The sequence below is a fragment of the Ochlerotatus camptorhynchus genome, unplaced genomic scaffold (assembly GCF_037179485.1).
Source record: "Ochlerotatus camptorhynchus isolate MF236.1 unplaced genomic scaffold, CSIRO-AGI_Acam_v1.1 ptg000142l, whole genome shotgun sequence".
Classification (NCBI taxonomy): Eukaryota; Metazoa; Arthropoda; class Insecta; order Diptera; family Culicidae; genus Ochlerotatus; species Ochlerotatus camptorhynchus.
In genome coordinates, this window is record NW_027040632.1 from 147,772 (window position 1) to 164,684 (window position 16,913).

General features: G+C 44.9%; 3 protein-coding genes across 3 annotated transcripts; 1 reads left to right on the plus strand and 2 right to left on the minus strand.

Annotated features, from left to right (window-relative positions):
* Positions 1-1,425: 1,425 nt before the first annotated feature.
* LOC135700772 (uncharacterized) lies at positions 1,426-2,011 on the plus strand. Its single transcript, XM_065221418.1, has 2 exons — positions 1,426-1,664; positions 1,735-2,011. Exons 1-2 carry the CDS (start codon positions 1,443-1,445, stop codon positions 1,969-1,971), a joined length of 459 nt encoding a protein of 152 aa, XP_065077490.1. The 5' UTR covers positions 1,426-1,442; the 3' UTR covers positions 1,972-2,011.
* LOC135700825 (DNA polymerase subunit gamma-1, mitochondrial-like) lies at positions 1,988-5,004 on the minus strand. The gene is made up of 3 exons (XM_065221483.1): positions 3,997-5,004; positions 2,344-3,929; positions 1,988-2,277 (listed from the first exon to the last, which is right to left on the minus strand). Exons 1-3 carry the CDS (start codon positions 5,002-5,004, stop codon positions 1,989-1,991), a joined length of 2,883 nt encoding a protein of 960 aa, XP_065077555.1. The 3' UTR covers position 1,988.
* Positions 5,005-8,267: 3,263 nt separating this feature from the next.
* On the minus strand, positions 8,268-11,901 carry LOC135700774 (DNA polymerase subunit gamma-1, mitochondrial-like). The gene is made up of 3 exons (XM_065221419.1): positions 10,277-11,901; positions 8,624-10,209; positions 8,268-8,557 (listed from the first exon to the last, which is right to left on the minus strand). Exons 1-3 carry the CDS (start codon positions 11,864-11,866, stop codon positions 8,269-8,271), a joined length of 3,465 nt encoding a protein of 1,154 aa, XP_065077491.1. The 5' UTR covers positions 11,867-11,901; the 3' UTR covers position 8,268.
* Between the last annotated feature and the right edge of the window lie 5,012 nt (positions 11,902-16,913).

Sequence of the window (16,913 nt, forward strand, 5' to 3'; positions counted from 1 at the left end):
GATTCTTGACCCCCCTCCCTCTGCGTAGACAATTGTCCATACACAATTTTTTAAATTTGTTTGGGCCATGGATTATTATATTATAAGATCGATGTAGGCTTAGGAAGGCCTCTGCTGGTATCTAGGTTGGGGCCGAATACGCCATAGCCGACTTTGCTCGCTGTTTTTGAACCATCCGTATAAACGAGCTCGTATCTAAGCAGTATCTAAGTGAAGACCAACATGGCTTCACCTCTGGTCGATCTACTACCACGAATCTACTGTGTCTGACATCGTACATCACGCAAAGTATGGTTGAAAGGACACAAACAGACGTCATCTACACTGACTTGTCTACTGCCTTCGATAAGATAAATCACGACATCGCGATCGCCAAATTGGATAGACTTGGGATTAGCGGAAATCTCTTGAAATGGTTTTGCTCATATCTCGCCGATCGTCTGTTGGTGGTAGCCCATGGTGAATACCTCAAGGAAGTCATCTGGGACCGTTGATTTTCTTACTCTACTTCAATGACGTGAATTTAGTTATCGAAGGTCCACGACTATCGTATGCAGACGATCTCAAAATCTACTTACAGATCTGCTCGATCGATGATTGTCAATTCCTCCAACGTCAGTTTGAAGCGTCCATTCAGCGTTGTTCTAATGAGCTCGTTGAAGCGCGGGACCACAGTTTTCAGATTTTCTTTGGTTGGTTTATTTAATACCCATCCCAAGCATCATTACAAGTTTTATTGAGGTTTTATAGCATTCTACAAGTCTAAATCATGGTCTACAGAACCCTCATAAAACCAGAATTGTTACTTGGGATATGATCTTAGGTGGAGAGTTGTCCCACGCTTCGTCTCCGACCTAGTGGAACCCTAATAGTAGCCACCCTGTGCAATCCAGGCATAAAATCTACAATCAAAATCATAACGATACTTTCGACGATTTTTATTTTGAGTTGTCCTTTCAAAAAATCATCCTTGATTTCATCATTCCATTTTAGTAAAGTGTTCCAATTTTATTCTGCTTTTTTGATACAAGTTGAAATGTAAAATTCCTGCCTTTCGACAAGACATTTCGCTTTCTCTTGAGGCGGAATTTTCCATCGCTTCAACGCTTTTTATCGCTAAAAGATTTCATTCGTTAGACGGTGACACGTGCTAGTTTGCCGTTTTCTTACCTAATACATTATGCACAAGCAACTATGCATCACTGATGAACGTGACAACTTGCTTACCTTTCCCCCAAAAACAGATGTTTCGGTTCCCATGGGTCAATATTTACCCATGCTGTCCGGTTCATCAGCAACCACCTGACTGACAAATCGACAAATCACGCCAACTAATGGGCAGACAGAAAACATCCAGGTAACCATGTTCGCGAATCAGAAAGTCATAAATCACTTGCCGGTGACAGTCGGAGCGATCGAAACGAAACAAAAAAAAAACTAAAATGTGGTCCCGCAGGAAGCGCAACCCCAAGCATCAAATCGATTCAGAAACATTGACCGAAGGGCCTCGCAAAATTCGCTTCAATCTGTTCCACCGGCCGAAGGCCATCATTGGGCAGACTAAACCCGTTGTTGATGGTGGAAAAGGGCAACGTCCCTTCTCGAAAAACCAACCGAAGGTGAATCTGTTTCCGCAAGTTTCGTTGACCGATTTGGGTGGCGAGGTAAATTCGGTTCAAATTAAGCACTATTCCAAGTTATTTTTATTCTTATGAAAATTGGATCGATTTCCAGGACTTGAACAATGTGCTGGAATACATGTACTCATCGGATTGGAAGGAAGCTTCCGCGTACTGTGCCCATGCCAGTTACATAAATCTAGGAGATTGTGGTCGAACTGCGGCGGTCAGTCGAGATGACATCACCAAGCAATTTCCAGATCGATTCAGAAAGCAATCGCACAAAGCCCGTCACTTGGATCTACCCCGTTCGGAGGTCGATTTAGTCAAGTGGTACAAATCTTTCGTGTAACAGTGCAATATAAACGTTTATTTCGACTTCTTCCTAACAATTGTCACGGTTTTCTTCGGAGTTTTTTGGGGCGCTTGTTCCTTCCGATGCCACTCCCAACGAGCCATGTCGGATTCGGATGGGCCGAGCCGCTCCAACAGTTGGTAGATGTCGAGAGATTCCCCATTCGGAATGCCGTATCCCACGGCGAGCCCATGGGGGTTGGAGGGAGTTTTGCAGTCCATATGTGATTCCTTACGGAGGACGGTGTCTACTTCGACCGTGGAAAAGAAGGCTACCGAATGCGGTAGGTCGTTGAGGCCCAATCTAGAGCAGACGGAAGTTCTGAATTAGTAGAGAATACTTTAAATAAACGGTTATTTAATAGCTTACCTTGAAACACAGAAAGCTCGCGTCAGAAGATTCGTTGCGTGCATGGCCAGTGCCGCTCGGTGCGCGTACTGATCTTCCACCAGGTAGCGCACTTCGTCGTGGAAGCTCAGGCAGAACCGAACCCGGTTGCCCATCAACCAACGCATCGACACCAGCATCAGATGGAGGAAGTCTACGGCTCCACTCTGAACGACCCAGTTGATGCGGGTCGGTAGGAAACGCTCTTCGGTTCCCTCCTGGGGCTCCAAGGCCCGGCTCAAGCGTCCTCCCAGAAATGGAGTTACGGGAGCTTCCGATCCGGCAATTTCTTCCAGTCGATTGAACATGGCACTTTCGGTCCCACCCTCCCAGCGAGCCTTCTCGAACAATTCATCAACCCCTTTATTGCAGACCCTCGCCATCTTCAAGGCTTCGTAGCCGGAGTAACCTTTATGTGGAAATTCGTCCCGGAATTCCGGTTTGAGGTAGTAAAATTTCTTCCCTTTGGTCAGAGCAAACATCTTCATAGCCTTCGAACGGGCTTCCGCTTCCGAAAAGGTTGGATTGAACTGCTTGAGCAGCCGTTCGGCAAAGTTCTGTCCTGCACCGTAGATTCTTGCATAATTGATGACCTTGGCGTGATCCCGGGAAATTCCAACTGCCTGCGCCGTGACGCTGTGCATATCAGTCTTGGCTGCTTTCGACCCACTCAAGGTCATCCACCCGAAAGGGGTAGCTCCATGAATCCCTGCTGCATGGCCATCACCCAGAACCGACGCAATCCATAGCTCCTGACTGTCTACGTCAGCTCCAACCATTTTGAACCCTTTCGGAGCTTGCACCATCGCCCTCAGTTCGGATCCGATGCGTTCCCTTTGGGCATTGCTTGCCGTCATCCAGGTCGGTTCCATAGCCCTTCGCGTCAGTGTCCCGCAGACTACAACCTGCGGAATTATCGCTCCATATTCCACGTCCTCGTCCCTCAAACTCTTTGGCAATTGATCCTTCCCTAGCCAAACCACCAACTGTCCGTTGATCCTATCCCGATTGTTCCTCCAGTAGGACAACATCTTGGCAATTTCGACAACCCTCTCCGCCGTTTTCCCATCCCCGGCTAGGACATTCTCCGAGAACTTGTTCAGAAAATCCTTGGACAACGGATTCCCTACCCTATGCGAAGGACCATCCTTGTGTGGCAGCTTCAGAAAATAACAGCACTCTTCCAGATCCAGGTTGCACCAAATCCCAGTTCCCTTATATGCGTTGTTAGTCTTGTTCTGCTTCAGCTTCCGGTAGTAATCCTTCCGGCTAATGTTCTGCTCTACATCCCGCCACAGACTGCCGAGTGCCTCGTGACTTTCCTCTGCCGACGCATGTGGATTAATTTCCAATACCGGACAAGCTTCGACTAGCTGATCCAGCGGAATCATACCGGCCTGGTCCGGGTCATCGCGTGCGAACTTGTGCGGCACCAGAAAACCCCAGCCCTGACCACGGATGAAATGCAACGGGTAACCTTCCCAGCACAGGCGCAGCAGCTTCGGAGCAATCTGCATGCCGGTACCGATGTTGGTCGGACCCGGGGACCACTCGTCTACCGTCGGTTTCTACAAACAGAAAAAAAAAACGGAATTAAATTTCATTCTGAATGGAAGTACCTGGTTCGCCACTTACCGAGCAAAGGTTCCGATACCAAGCCGGATAGCCAGGAAGCAATGGACGTCTCACTGGAAGCTGTTCCTTCGTTTTATACAGGTACTCAAACTTCGCCGCAAGAGGATCCAAATCCTCCTCTCCATCCACCGGATCCATCTTCTCCTCCACCGGGACAACAATACCCTTCTTCTTCGACACCTTCTTGGGCGCCTTCAGTTTCAGTTCCTGCACACTCCAGTCATGATCCCACAACCACAAATCTTTTCGATACTCTTGGTCGTGCATCAATCGACAGGCCGCATCCGCCCGCTGGGCAAGCAGATGCTTCGCCTCGATATCCAAATCTTCGTATGCCAAGTCCGATTCTTGAATATACCTGCTCCAATTGCTATTCACTGGCAAATACGCATTTCCTATTTCCAGCATCCCGGCCAGCGTCGCAGGGTGCGGAAATCGTTCCAGAAACAGCGGAAGCAACTGTTCTAATACTCCCTTCGTTGCCTTTACATCCCCCGCACAATAGGACATCAAATTTTGGAAGTCCTCCCTCACATCCGCTAACGTCCCCTCCAGGAAAATATTCCGCTTCTCCTTATCCAATTTGTCCCCACAATACAGCTGATAGACATCCGCCAGATTGTTTAGCGAACTCTGACTGCTCCACCCCAGGTCCTCCAGTGGCATCTCCTTACTCGACTTCAGCATCGCCCGCTGGTAGCTGGTCACTCCGCTTACACAAACGTGCAGTGACATCGTATCCACAAAACGTAATCCCGTCGCCTCTAACCAATACTGTTCTCGGATCCGAGCCCGATCGTACGACACATTGTGTCCTACCAGCACCTTCGGCACCTGGAATCGACCGTCCGCACGTTTATCCTTATCGCTCGATTCCATGGGAATCAACTCCGCTGGCTGGTAACGATGACCTTCCCCGAAAGGAACCAGATTGATCAAATTCGAACTGGTCCACGAGTACCAACGGGAAGGGCTCAAAGCGGTGGCCATTATGCGGTTGGTGGCCATTATGCGGTTGGTAATCATGTGAGTTTTTTTTTCGTGCCCTCGACTTCGCCCCGCAATCTTCCTTTACGATGTTCCGTGATCCCGTGTTCCTTTGCCATTTTCCTTATTGAACGCACTGGATTCACCCGAATCTTCCTTTTGATAGCAGCGATAACCCTCGGAACCCGAGCTGACCTCGGACGACCTGTGGTCACCTTCGCGGATAGTTGTCCTTTCTTTTCTCGGTCTAAAACCCTTTTGACAGTCCACCGGGACACTCCCACGGCGATTGAAATGTCTTTTGCGACACTTGCGCATGGGACAAATCACGAATACGCTGCCACTTCGTCATGGTGCAACCAACAATCAATACGAAACTAACGATTTTAAATTGGCTCACCACTTTAGTAGCCTATTGGTCCCAAGCAAACGATTAACGTACCCTATTCTAGTTGAAATTCTATTACTACACTATGTTTGTTTTGATTCGCTATGAAAGTTTGACAGATAACATCAGGGGTGTGTGGATTCATGCAGAACATGCAGGGGTGAGTGAAATAGCTTGGGACTGCTTGGGACCGTTGTTCTGGTACTGAGTGAGCCAAAAATAATAATGATTTTCTTCGGGACCCAGTGGTCTTAGAGTTACCTCTATGGTGCAACTGTCAAACTAAGTAAATCATTTTCTTTTATGCGCAGCCTACTACCTACCTCTATGCTACTACGGTATGAGCTATAGGTTTCGTGCATGCAAAGAAAACCTAGGCATTGTAAGCACAGGTGAAACGGGAACCTTATTTGTACGATGGTGCAAACATTATCACGCATACGGTATTCTTGGAATTCTACTGACAAGTTCTTACAAATTCCGTAGATAGAACTGTCTTGGAAATCTCTTTGAAATTACCTTGGACTCCTCAGAATTATGTTGAAAATTTCATTGCATCCTTCTCAGGATTCCCTTGAGATTATACTCAGAAATACCTTGGTATTATCGTAACGTTTCATCGGGAGTTCAACAAACTTGAAAGGAAGCCTCAGATTTCACTTCAAGTTTTCCTAACAATTCTTTCCTTTAATTCCCATGAAAGCAACCCTAGAGATCATTGGAAATTCTTACCAAATTAATTCATTATAGTCCATAAGCTGAGATATTTTTGCAAGGCTTTCTAAATCACTATAATAAAGTATTTTAAAAAATTTTGCAAGGCACTTTTTTAAATCTGGGTTGGTAGTTATCATTCCATGTCCGACGTCTTTAAGGGGCTGTTCATTAGCTACGTAGACTGTTTTTTTAGATTCTTGACCCCCCTCCCTCTGCGTAGACAATTGTCCATACACAATTTTTTAAATTTGTTTGGGCCATGGATTATTATATTATAAGATCGATGTAGGCTTAGGAAGGCCTCTGCTGGTATCTAGGTTGGGGCCGAATACGCCATAGCCGACTTTGCTCGCTGTTTTTGAACCATCCGTATAAACGAGCTCGTATCTAAGCAGTATCTAAGTGAAGACCAACATGGCTTCACCTCTGGTCGATCTACTACCACGAATCTACTGTGTCTGACATCGTACATCACGCAAAGTATGGTTGAAAGGACACAAACAGACGTCATCTACACTGACTTGTCTACTGCCTTCGATAAGATAAATCACGACATCGCGATCGCCAAATTGGATAGACTTGGGATTAGCGGAAATCTCTTGAAATGGTTTTGCTCATATCTCGCCGATCGTCTGTTGGTGGTAGCCCATGGTGAATACCTCAAGGAAGTCATCTGGGACCGTTGATTTTCTTACTCTACTTCAATGACGTGAATTTAGTTATCGAAGGTCCACGACTATCGTATGCAGACGATCTCAAAATCTACTTACAGATCTGCTCGATCGATGATTGTCAATTCCTCCAACGTCAGTTTGAAGCGTCCATTCAGCGTTGTTCTAATGAGCTCGTTGAAGCGCGGGACCACAGTTTTCAGATTTTCTTTGGTTGGTTTATTTAATGCCCATCCCAAGCATCATTACAAGTTTTATTGAGGTTTTATAGCATTCTACAAGTCTAAATCATGGTCTACAGAACCCTCATAAAACCAGAATTGTTACTTGGGATATGATCTTAGGTGGAGAGTTGTCCCACGCTTCGTCTCCGACCTAGTGGAACCCTAATAGTAGCCACCCTGTGCAATCCAGGCATAAAATCTACAATCAAAATCATAACGATACTTTCGACGATTTTTATTTTGAGTTGTCCTTTCAAAAAATCATCCTTGATTTCATCATTCCATTTTAGTAAAGTGTTCCAATTTTATTCTGCTTTTTTGATACAAGTTGAAATGTAAAATTCCTGCCTTTCGACAAGACATTTCGCTTTCTCTTGAGGCGGAATTTTCCATCGCTTCAACGCTTTTTATCGCTAAAAGATTTCATTCGTTAGACGGTGACACGTGCTAGTTTGCCGTTTTCTTACCTAATACATTATGCACAAGCAACTATGCATCACTGATGAACGTGACAACTTGCTTACCTTTCCCCCAAAAACAGATGTTTCGGTTCCCATGGGTCAATATTTACCCATGCTGTCCGGTTCATCAGCAACCACCTGACTGACAAATCGACAAATCACGCCAACTAATGGGCAGACAGAAAACATCCAGGTAACCATGTTCGCGAATCAGAAAGTCATAAATCACTTGCCGGTGACAGTCGGAGCGATCGAAACGAAACAAAAAAAAAACTAAAATGTGGTCCCGCAGGAAGCGCAACCCCAAGCATCAAATCGATTCAGAAACATTGACCGAAGGGCCTCGCAAAATTCGCTTCAATCTGTTCCACCGGCCGAAGGCCATCATTGGGCAGACTAAACCCGTTGTTGATGGTGGAAAAGGGCAACGTCCCTTCTCGAAAAACCAACCGAAGGTGAATCTGTTTCCGCAAGTTTCGTTGACCGATTTGGGTGGCGAGGTAAATTCGGTTCAAATTAAGCACTATTCCAAGTTATTTTTATTCTTATGAAAATTGGATCGATTTCCAGGACTTGAACAATGTGCTGGAATACATGTACTCATCGGATTGGAAGGAAGCTTCCGCGTACTGTGCCCATGCCAGTTACATAAATCTAGGAGATTGTGGTCGAACTGCGGCGGTCAGTCGAGATGACATCACCAAGCAATTTCCAGATCGATTCAGAAAGCAATCGCACAAAGCCCGTCACTTGGATCTACCCCGTTCGGAGGTCGATTTAGTCAAGTGGTACAAATCTTTCGTGTAACAGTGCAATATAAACGTTTATTTCGACTTCTTCCTAACAATTGTCACGGTTTTCTTCGGAGTTTTTTGGGGCGCTTGTTCCTTCCGATGCCACTCCCAACGAGCCATGTCGGATTCGGATGGGCCGAGCCGCTCCAACAGTTGGTAGATGTCGAGAGATTCCCCATTCGGAATGCCGTATCCCACGGCGAGCCCATGGGGGTTGGAGGGAGTTTTGCAGTCCATATGTGATTCCTTACGGAGGACGGTGTCTACTTCGACCGTGGAAAAGAAGGCTACCGAATGCGGTAGGTCGTTGAGGCCCAATCTAGAGCAGACGGAAGTTCTGAATTAGTAGAGAATACTTTAAATAAACGGTTATTTAATAGCTTACCTTGAAACACAGAAAGCTCGCGTCAGAAGATTCGTTGCGTGCATGGCCAGTGCCGCTCGGTGCGCGTACTGATCTTCCACCAGGTAGCGCACTTCGTCGTGGAAGCTCAGGCAGAACCGAACCCGGTTGCCCATCAACCAACGCATCGACACCAGCATCAGATGGAGGAAGTCTACGGCTCCACTCTGAACGACCCAGTTGATGCGGGTCGGTAGGAAACGCTCTTCGGTTCCCTCCTGGGGCTCCAAGGCCCGGCTCAAGCGTCCTCCCAGAAATGGAGTTACGGGAGCTTCCGATCCGGCAATTTCTTCCAGTCGATTGAACATGGCACTTTCGGTCCCACCCTCCCAGCGAGCCTTCTCGAACAATTCATCAACCCCTTTATTGCAGACCCTCGCCATCTTCAAGGCTTCGTAGCCGGAGTAACCTTTATGTGGAAATTCGTCCCGGAATTCCGGTTTGAGGTAGTAAAATTTCTTCCCTTTGGTCAGAGCAAACATCTTCATAGCCTTCGAACGGGCTTCCGCTTCCGAAAAGGTTGGATTGAACTGCTTGAGCAGCCGTTCGGCAAAGTTCTGTCCTGCACCGTAGATTCTTGCATAATTGATGACCTTGGCGTGATCCCGGGAAATTCCAACTGCCTGCGCCGTGACGCTGTGCATATCAGTCTTGGCTGCTTTCGACCCACTCAAGGTCATCCACCCGAAAGGGGTAGCTCCATGAATCCCTGCTGCATGGCCATCACCCAGAACCGACGCAATCCATAGCTCCTGACTGTCTACGTCAGCTCCAACCATTTTGAACCCTTTCGGAGCTTGCACCATCGCCCTCAGTTCGGATCCGATGCGTTCCCTTTGGGCATTGCTTGCCGTCATCCAGGTCGGTTCCATAGCCCTTCGCGTCAGTGTCCCGCAGACTACAACCTGCGGAATTATCGCTCCATATTCCACGTCCTCGTCCCTCAAACTCTTTGGCAATTGATCCTTCCCTAGCCAAACCACCAACTGTCCGTTGATCCTATCCCGATTGTTCCTCCAGTAGGACAACATCTTGGCAATTTCGACAACCCTCTCCGCCGTTTTCCCATCCCCGGCTAGGACATTCTCCGAGAACTTGTTCAGAAAATCCTTGGACAACGGATTCCCTACCCTATGCGAAGGACCATCCTTGTGTGGCAGCTTCAGAAAATAACAGCACTCTTCCAGATCCAGGTTGCACCAAATCCCAGTTCCCTTATATGCGTTGTTAGTCTTGTTCTGCTTCAGCTTCCGGTAGTAATCCTTCCGGCTAATGTTCTGCTCTACATCCCGCCACAGACTGCCGAGTGCCTCGTGACTTTCCTCTGCCGACGCATGTGGATTAATTTCCAATACCGGACAAGCTTCGACTAGCTGATCCAGCGGAATCATACCGGCCTGGTCCGGGTCATCGCGTGCGAACTTGTGCGGCACCAGAAAACCCCAGCCCTGACCACGGATGAAATGCAACGGGTAACCTTCCCAGCACAGGCGCAGCAGCTTCGGAGCAATCTGCATGCCGGTACCGATGTTGGTCGGACCCGGGGACCACTCGTCTACCGTCGGTTTCTACAAACAGAAAAAAAAAACGGAATTAAATTTCATTCTGAATGGAAGTACCTGGTTCGCCACTTACCGAGCAAAGGTTCCGATACCAAGCCGGATAGCCAGGAAGCAATGGACGTCTCACTGGAAGCTGTTCCTTCGTTTTATACAGGTACTCAAACTTCGCCGCAAGAGGATCCAAATCCTCCTCTCCATCCACCGGATCCATCTTCTCCTCCACCGGGACAACAATACCCTTCTTCTTCGACACCTTCTTGGGCGCCTTCAGTTTCAGTTCCTGCACACTCCAGTCATGATCCCACAACCACAAATCTTTTCGATACTCTTGGTCGTGCATCAATCGACAGGCCGCATCCGCCCGCTGGGCAAGCAGATGCTTCGCCTCGATATCCAAATCTTCGTATGCCAAGTCCGATTCTTGAATATACCTGCTCCAATTGCTATTCACTGGCAAATACGCATTTCCTATTTCCAGCATCCCGGCCAGCGTCGCAGGGTGCGGAAATCGTTCCAGAAACAGCGGAAGCAACTGTTCTAATACTCCCTTCGTTGCCTTTACATCCCCCGCACAATAGGACATCAAATTTTGGAAGTCCTCCCTCACATCCGCTAACGTCCCCTCCAGGAAAATATTCCGCTTCTCCTTATCCAATTTGTCCCCACAATACAGCTGATAGACATCCGCCAGATTGTTTAGCGAACTCTGACTGCTCCACCCCAGGTCCTCCAGTGGCATCTCCTTACTCGACTTCAGCATCGCCCGCTGGTAGCTGGTCACTCCGCTTACACAAACGTGCAGTGACATCGTATCCACAAAACGTAATCCCGTCGCCTCTAACCAATACTGTTCTCGGATCCGAGCCCGATCGTACGACACATTGTGTCCTACCAGCACCTTCGGCACCTGGAATCGACCGTCCGCACGTTTATCCTTATCGCTCGATTCCATGGGAATCAACTCCGCTGGCTGGTAACGATGACCTTCCCCGAAAGGAACCAGATTGATCAAATTCGAACTGGTCCACGAGTACCAACGGGAAGGGCTCAAAGCGGTGGCCATTACCGGGGCCACTCCTGCCGGAACACAGACTTCCACGTCGAATATGAACGCCTGTTCGTCCGGGTATGGGACAGACACTGGTCCCCGGTCGGGGTCGTAGCACGTCCAACCGGGAGTGTCCGACCAGCGGTCCGGAATGGTCGGAATCTCACTACTCACCAGCAGTTGAAGCAGATCTCTGTACGGTTTACTTTGCTCCTCAGCAATCCGTAAGAAATGCTCTTCAATGTCGCTTCCTTTTAACTTTGGCAATCGCAAATCAACACCGGGCATAATTTCCGGACTAGCCAAAGGAATTCCATGTCGGGTGAGATCTTTTCGTAGGGCTTCGATCTGGGCTGACGTTGGCGAATGTGACTTACGGCCCGAACCTACACTGAAGATTTGCTCGTACAGGCCTTTGGGCAGCAACTGGATGTTCATCTCATTCAGACGGGCTGGGTTTGGCGCCGTCACCGGTTTCGGTTCGTGTACAATCTTCTGCTCCTGGTTCGATGGCACTGCACTCATATCATTTTGCACTTTTAGTCGGCGGACGGTGCTACGTGGAAAAATTTCCTGCTGGTTGCAGTACCGCCGGATTTGGTACAGTCTTTGCATCTTTTGAGGTAATGGTCATAATAAATTTACGGTAATTGAAGGCGAATTTCACGTGCTGTGACAAAATTTTCGTGACTCGTATGAGGATTTTGTTTGGCCAAAGAAAATGCGCGCACACACAAAAACGCCGGTTATGTTTTGCTTCGTTTGTTGTGATTACTGTCCGCTGGTTCGCTTTTTGGCACAGTGCGATGCACGTGGATTTTTTGGCCAAAAGATACGATGAAACATTTCACACTTTAAAAAATTCTCATATCGTATTAATTAAAAATCTTCAGAGCAAGAGATGAATGAGCGGACCCGGAAAAATCAATATCAAGCATGATATTTTGTTCCAATATCACGCGTGATATTGCGAAAAATATCAATTGATTTCTGATTTTGCCAACACTGACTGCAACCATTACTTTGATCCTCGCTTTGATCTATTGTGATATTCCCCGTTTTTATATTGCTTTATCAGTTATGTCGTATCACTATTTTGTGAAGCGACCGACATAGACTGACCAAAAGCATTTTCCCAGCCAGGTATTACATTTCGAACGAAATGTACTACTTGACTGGGATCTGCATTCCATATCAAAGGGTTCTGCCCGAGGGGGGCGACACATCTAAATCTCAAGTTTAGATGCTCAACAAATCTCACACTAGCTAATCAATCTTCGAAAAATCTTCTTTCATTTGGCGCATCTACTTGCATCGTGCATCATCTTTTTGCAGGAAATCTTCAGAATCGTCATCAATCTTCTTTCTGTCTACTCAGCGTGCGCGCAGCTAGCCACAGTAAAACACAATCTTTTCTGCATCGCAGATAGAGTCGTCCCCCTCGGTTCTGCCAGCCTTTTATCCAGAAAAATACGCCTTTTATCTTGCCTTTTATTGAAATTGCTGCACAAGAGCATAGCAGGTGTTCAGAGTCTTCCTTTTCTATGCCACATAATCGACACATATCCTCTTGAAGTTTTCCTATTACCTTTAAATGATATTTACATGGACAACCCAACAAACATTGAATGTTGAATAAGAGCTTATTCAGGCAAAAACATGCTTCTTAAGCTAAAAAATAGCTTATTCAGCTGTTGATCAACTCAAATTGTTTGTTGGGAATGTCCTGTTATCAAACCAGTATAGACTCTGAGATCTTTCTTTGATAATTCAAGAATTTTGCTAGTCAAAATGTTCGGAATTATGAACCGTTTCGACTGCTTAGTAAGGAAGTGTTGTTCCAATTGGGCCCCCCTTTTTTTTTCTTCCATTTCTTGATCTCCATTATAAGAGGACAAGTATAAACTCCACAGAATGGTTCTGGTCCTATGAATTGCTGAGATGATCCAAGCCTGGCTAACGTGTTGGCTTTTTCATTCCCTTCAATTCCACAGTGGCCAGGAACCCAATATAGGTTTACTTGGTTTTGACAGGCCAATTACTGAAGTGGCATTGCACATTCCCATACGAGTTTTGAATTGCATGTTACTGATTTTAAATCATTTAATGCTACTTGACTATCAGACATAATGCAGATATTCGAATGTTTATAATTTCTGCGCAAGCATATTACAGAGCAATCAAGAATTGCTTGAATTTCTGCTTGGAACACGGTTGGTCAATAATCCATAGATATTGAGATATCTATCCCTGGATCAGTTAAACGCTGTACAGACTGGAGAGTTATAACATGTTATAACGGTTGTCAAATAATTGCAACACAGAAACCACCATCAAGATAGCACTATAACATGTTATAACTCTGTAGTCTGAACGTACTATTACGCCTGTTCTCACAAGATTGTTGAATCTTGAACCGTCTGTATAAAAAACAGTTGAACCTGGACTGATGTTTGGTCCCTTACGTTCCCAAACATTACGATCAAATTCTGCTGCATTGTATGAACGACAAAATCAATTACGACCCTTTGAAATGTTGGCACTGATTTGTTTGCCAATTTTGTTGAAACTCGCATCAGCGCATGTAAATCAGGGGTGGGATGTATCGGTCAAATACGAACAATCGTCGCCTACCTCATATACACTAAAGACGGTAAGCTCCATCTTGGATTAACTTTTAATTCCGACCCTGTTTCGACGATCTGCCAAATATTCGCTTAAGCTGGGTTTAGACAGGGCAAGTCAATTGATCAAGTCAGTTGAATTTAACTGACTTGAACGTGAATTGAACGTGTAAACCATGCCATTCAACTGACTTGATCAACTCACTTGAATTGAAAAAAGTTGGACCAGGCTCAACTTTTCAAGCCAATTGAATTCAACTGAGTTGATCAATTGACTTGAATCATCTAAACCCAGCTTTAGAGTCGTGTTATTTAACTCTGATGTTGAAGTCAAAGCAGCTGTATATTCTTGATCGGGATTTAATCTGAGGATAATACCAGTTGGAGCTTACCACCATAAGAGGGAGAGGTGACAACTGGCTTCTTTTTGTCTGTGACGTGTTTTTCTCTTCTCGCGGAAATGACAGTGCCAAAACTATTTCATTTTTGGGCAAAGCAGTCGACTGTCAAAATATAAGAAAATAGATTCCCTGTTGTTTCTCGTGTTTACACTCATAAAATTTCAGATTGTTTTTATGTGTCCCGCACATGAATTTTTGCAATGTGATCAACAAATGATATCTATGTGTCGGACACATACTTAATATGTGTACATACTAAAGCTTTGTGTAACCACATTGGTAGCCTAAATTATAGTCGCTATATTCATAGTCTGGCGGATAGAATCTTGGGAACCAATTGAGTTGTCAAATAGCGGAACCAATCGAGCAAATCACTACCAACAACTGAAAAGAGCACATCAGTTATTGCGAACAAATCTTCGGAACTCCTTTTCTCGTGACTCAAGACTCGCCTACGCAAATTAACACCATCTTTGGGTTGGGGAAAGTTTCCCATATCCGATGATGCTGGTAATTTGCGTTCGATTGGCGAGGAAAGAATAATCAACGTTTTATTTATAAAAGTTGATAGTACCTTTTCAATTGTTGGTCTCCAATATTTTGAATTGGTTCCGCTTTTAGATTGATCAAAATTCTATCCGCCAGACTATGAATATAGCGACTATAGCCTAAATGCCCCTAATTTGGGCTCAAACACTTAAATTTTTTTGCCGAGATTCCCACAGCCGAGTAGTTCTGCAATTTATTTTGCTGAGATTCAGTAAAACAATTGCCGAGACTCAGCTAACAAATAACTATTTGCAGAAATATCAGCTAACAAACAGATGTTTTGCAGAGATATCAGCAAAATTAAATGGCGAGGTAATCGGCTGTTGGAGATTTTACCGAGATAGATTAAGTGTACATACATAAATTCAGCTATCGACTAAATTTTCAATAGCGATCAAAAATATCCATTAGTACCGTCCCAATGACGCGTTCATCTAGATAAAAATGATAAACAGCAGATTTTTAGCGATGGGTCCAATCTTATAGCGAATTCGTTTATTATCGGGGTTGGAACCAGTTCCAACCCGTGCGAACCCGAACTTTTTGTCAGTGCGAACCTCGACCCGTGCCAGGTTTTAAAAACAAACGATCAAACTGACGTTTGCTAGAAAACAAGCAGACCCAATCTTGATACCCGATCCAGGTTGGAACTGAATAATAAACGAATTCGCTATTAGATCCATAGGCAAACATTAGAGCCATTTTCCCTACTATTAATTTAACTCATAAATTTCATGTGTGCTTCTAGGTGGATTCTGTTTATGTGTGGTCACATGAAAATCATGTGGAATTTCACATGGAAATTCATCAATAAAAATGTGTGGAATTTACGTTCACCATGGTGGTTGTTGTTGGTTCACCATTGTCAGAAAATTGGTTCAAAAAGGCCTCTATTGTCTCCTCTTCATCTTAGGTATAACTGGTTTCAAACGTAAACAAGCCATAAGAAACCTACATGATGTATATATTTGGAACCAATTTCATACAAGCATGAGTATGATGCCCGCAGGCGTAAATGTCTAAATCCAAATCAAAACAAAAGGAACAGACGAGTCTCGTTATATTGAAATACAGTATTTACAGTAACAATTTATGTTCTCCATGACCCTAATAAAAAATAACCATAAACGAACGATAACCCAAATCATTGAACTATTCGACAAATGGTTTGGATGATACCCAGAACACATCGTTAAGCAAATTAACCATACAATTTTTATTAGGGGAGCAAGTTGACATCAATGTTCAACCCCGAGCCCTACGGAATACTTCAATGCTGCACCTGCCCATACAGCGAACTAATTATAGTCTGTTCAATGCAATCGGTGGTGTACAGAGACTCTTCAATAGGGTCTCCGCACTATTTGACTTTGACCTGACTCGCCAGCTGCTTCTTCGGAGGTTTAGTTCGTTTTTTCTAGATCAGTTTGGTTTGTCTAGCAATGTTCCTTTTTTACGAGATGACTATTGACTTATTGATGTTTATTTTAGTTCTTTTCATGTTTAGTTTAGGCTACATCATTGGGGCCAATGAAGCCTGCTGATGTTTAGTCATAAATAAATAAATAAATTAATGGATGTTGTCGTATTTCTCTAACAATTCCATCGTTGGAAACATGGTTAATTATTCAATAATTCAGTGCCAACATTTCAAAGGGGCGTAATTGCATTTGTAAACAATGGCTTTAGCCATCGGTTTCTCGCGAATAAAAGCTTACTCATGAAAAATAATGACACCAGCAGGTAGAGGAATGTTTCCTCTACCAGCTAGCATTGTTATTTTGAAGAGGTAAGATTTCATTCGCGAGAAATTGATGGCTAAAGTCATTGTTTACAAAAGCAATTACGCCCCTTTGAAATGTTGGCACTGAATTGAGTAATTCCTAAAATTATTCAAGTAATCGTAGTAATTTCGGTAATCGATAGTGTTAAAAATAAAATGTTTAAAGTAACAAAGCTATTTTAATTAATTTAAAAATAATCATAGTATTTTTTGGTAATCTAACTGGCACTGATCGGTAATTGACCACTTTGTCAAGCAGTTTTGGCGTTACTTTCTACCAGCGATTCCACAACACTGAACCAACT

Coding starts and splice junctions, on each gene's coding strand:
- LOC135700772 (XM_065221418.1), top strand. CDS start 1,443: ATGTGGTCCCGCAGGAAGCGCAACCCCAAGCATCAAATCGATTCAGAA. Junction 1,665..1,734: donor TGACCGATTTGGGTGGCGAG/GTAAATTCGGTT, acceptor ATCGATTTCCAG/GACTTGAACAATGTGCTGGA.
- LOC135700825 (XM_065221483.1), bottom strand. CDS start 5,004: ATGGCCACCAACCGCATAATGGCCACCGCTTTGAGCCCTTCCCGTTGG. Junction 3,930..3,996: donor GGTATCGGAACCTTTGCTCG/GTAAGTGGCGAA, acceptor TTCTGTTTGTAG/AAACCGACGGTAGACGAGTG. Junction 2,278..2,343: donor CGAGCTTTCTGTGTTTCAAG/GTAAGCTATTAA, acceptor CGTCTGCTCTAG/ATTGGGCCTCAACGACCTAC.
- LOC135700774 (XM_065221419.1), bottom strand. CDS start 11,866: ATGCAAAGACTGTACCAAATCCGGCGGTACTGCAACCAGCAGGAAATT. Junction 10,210..10,276: donor GGTATCGGAACCTTTGCTCG/GTAAGTGGCGAA, acceptor TTCTGTTTGTAG/AAACCGACGGTAGACGAGTG. Junction 8,558..8,623: donor CGAGCTTTCTGTGTTTCAAG/GTAAGCTATTAA, acceptor CGTCTGCTCTAG/ATTGGGCCTCAACGACCTAC.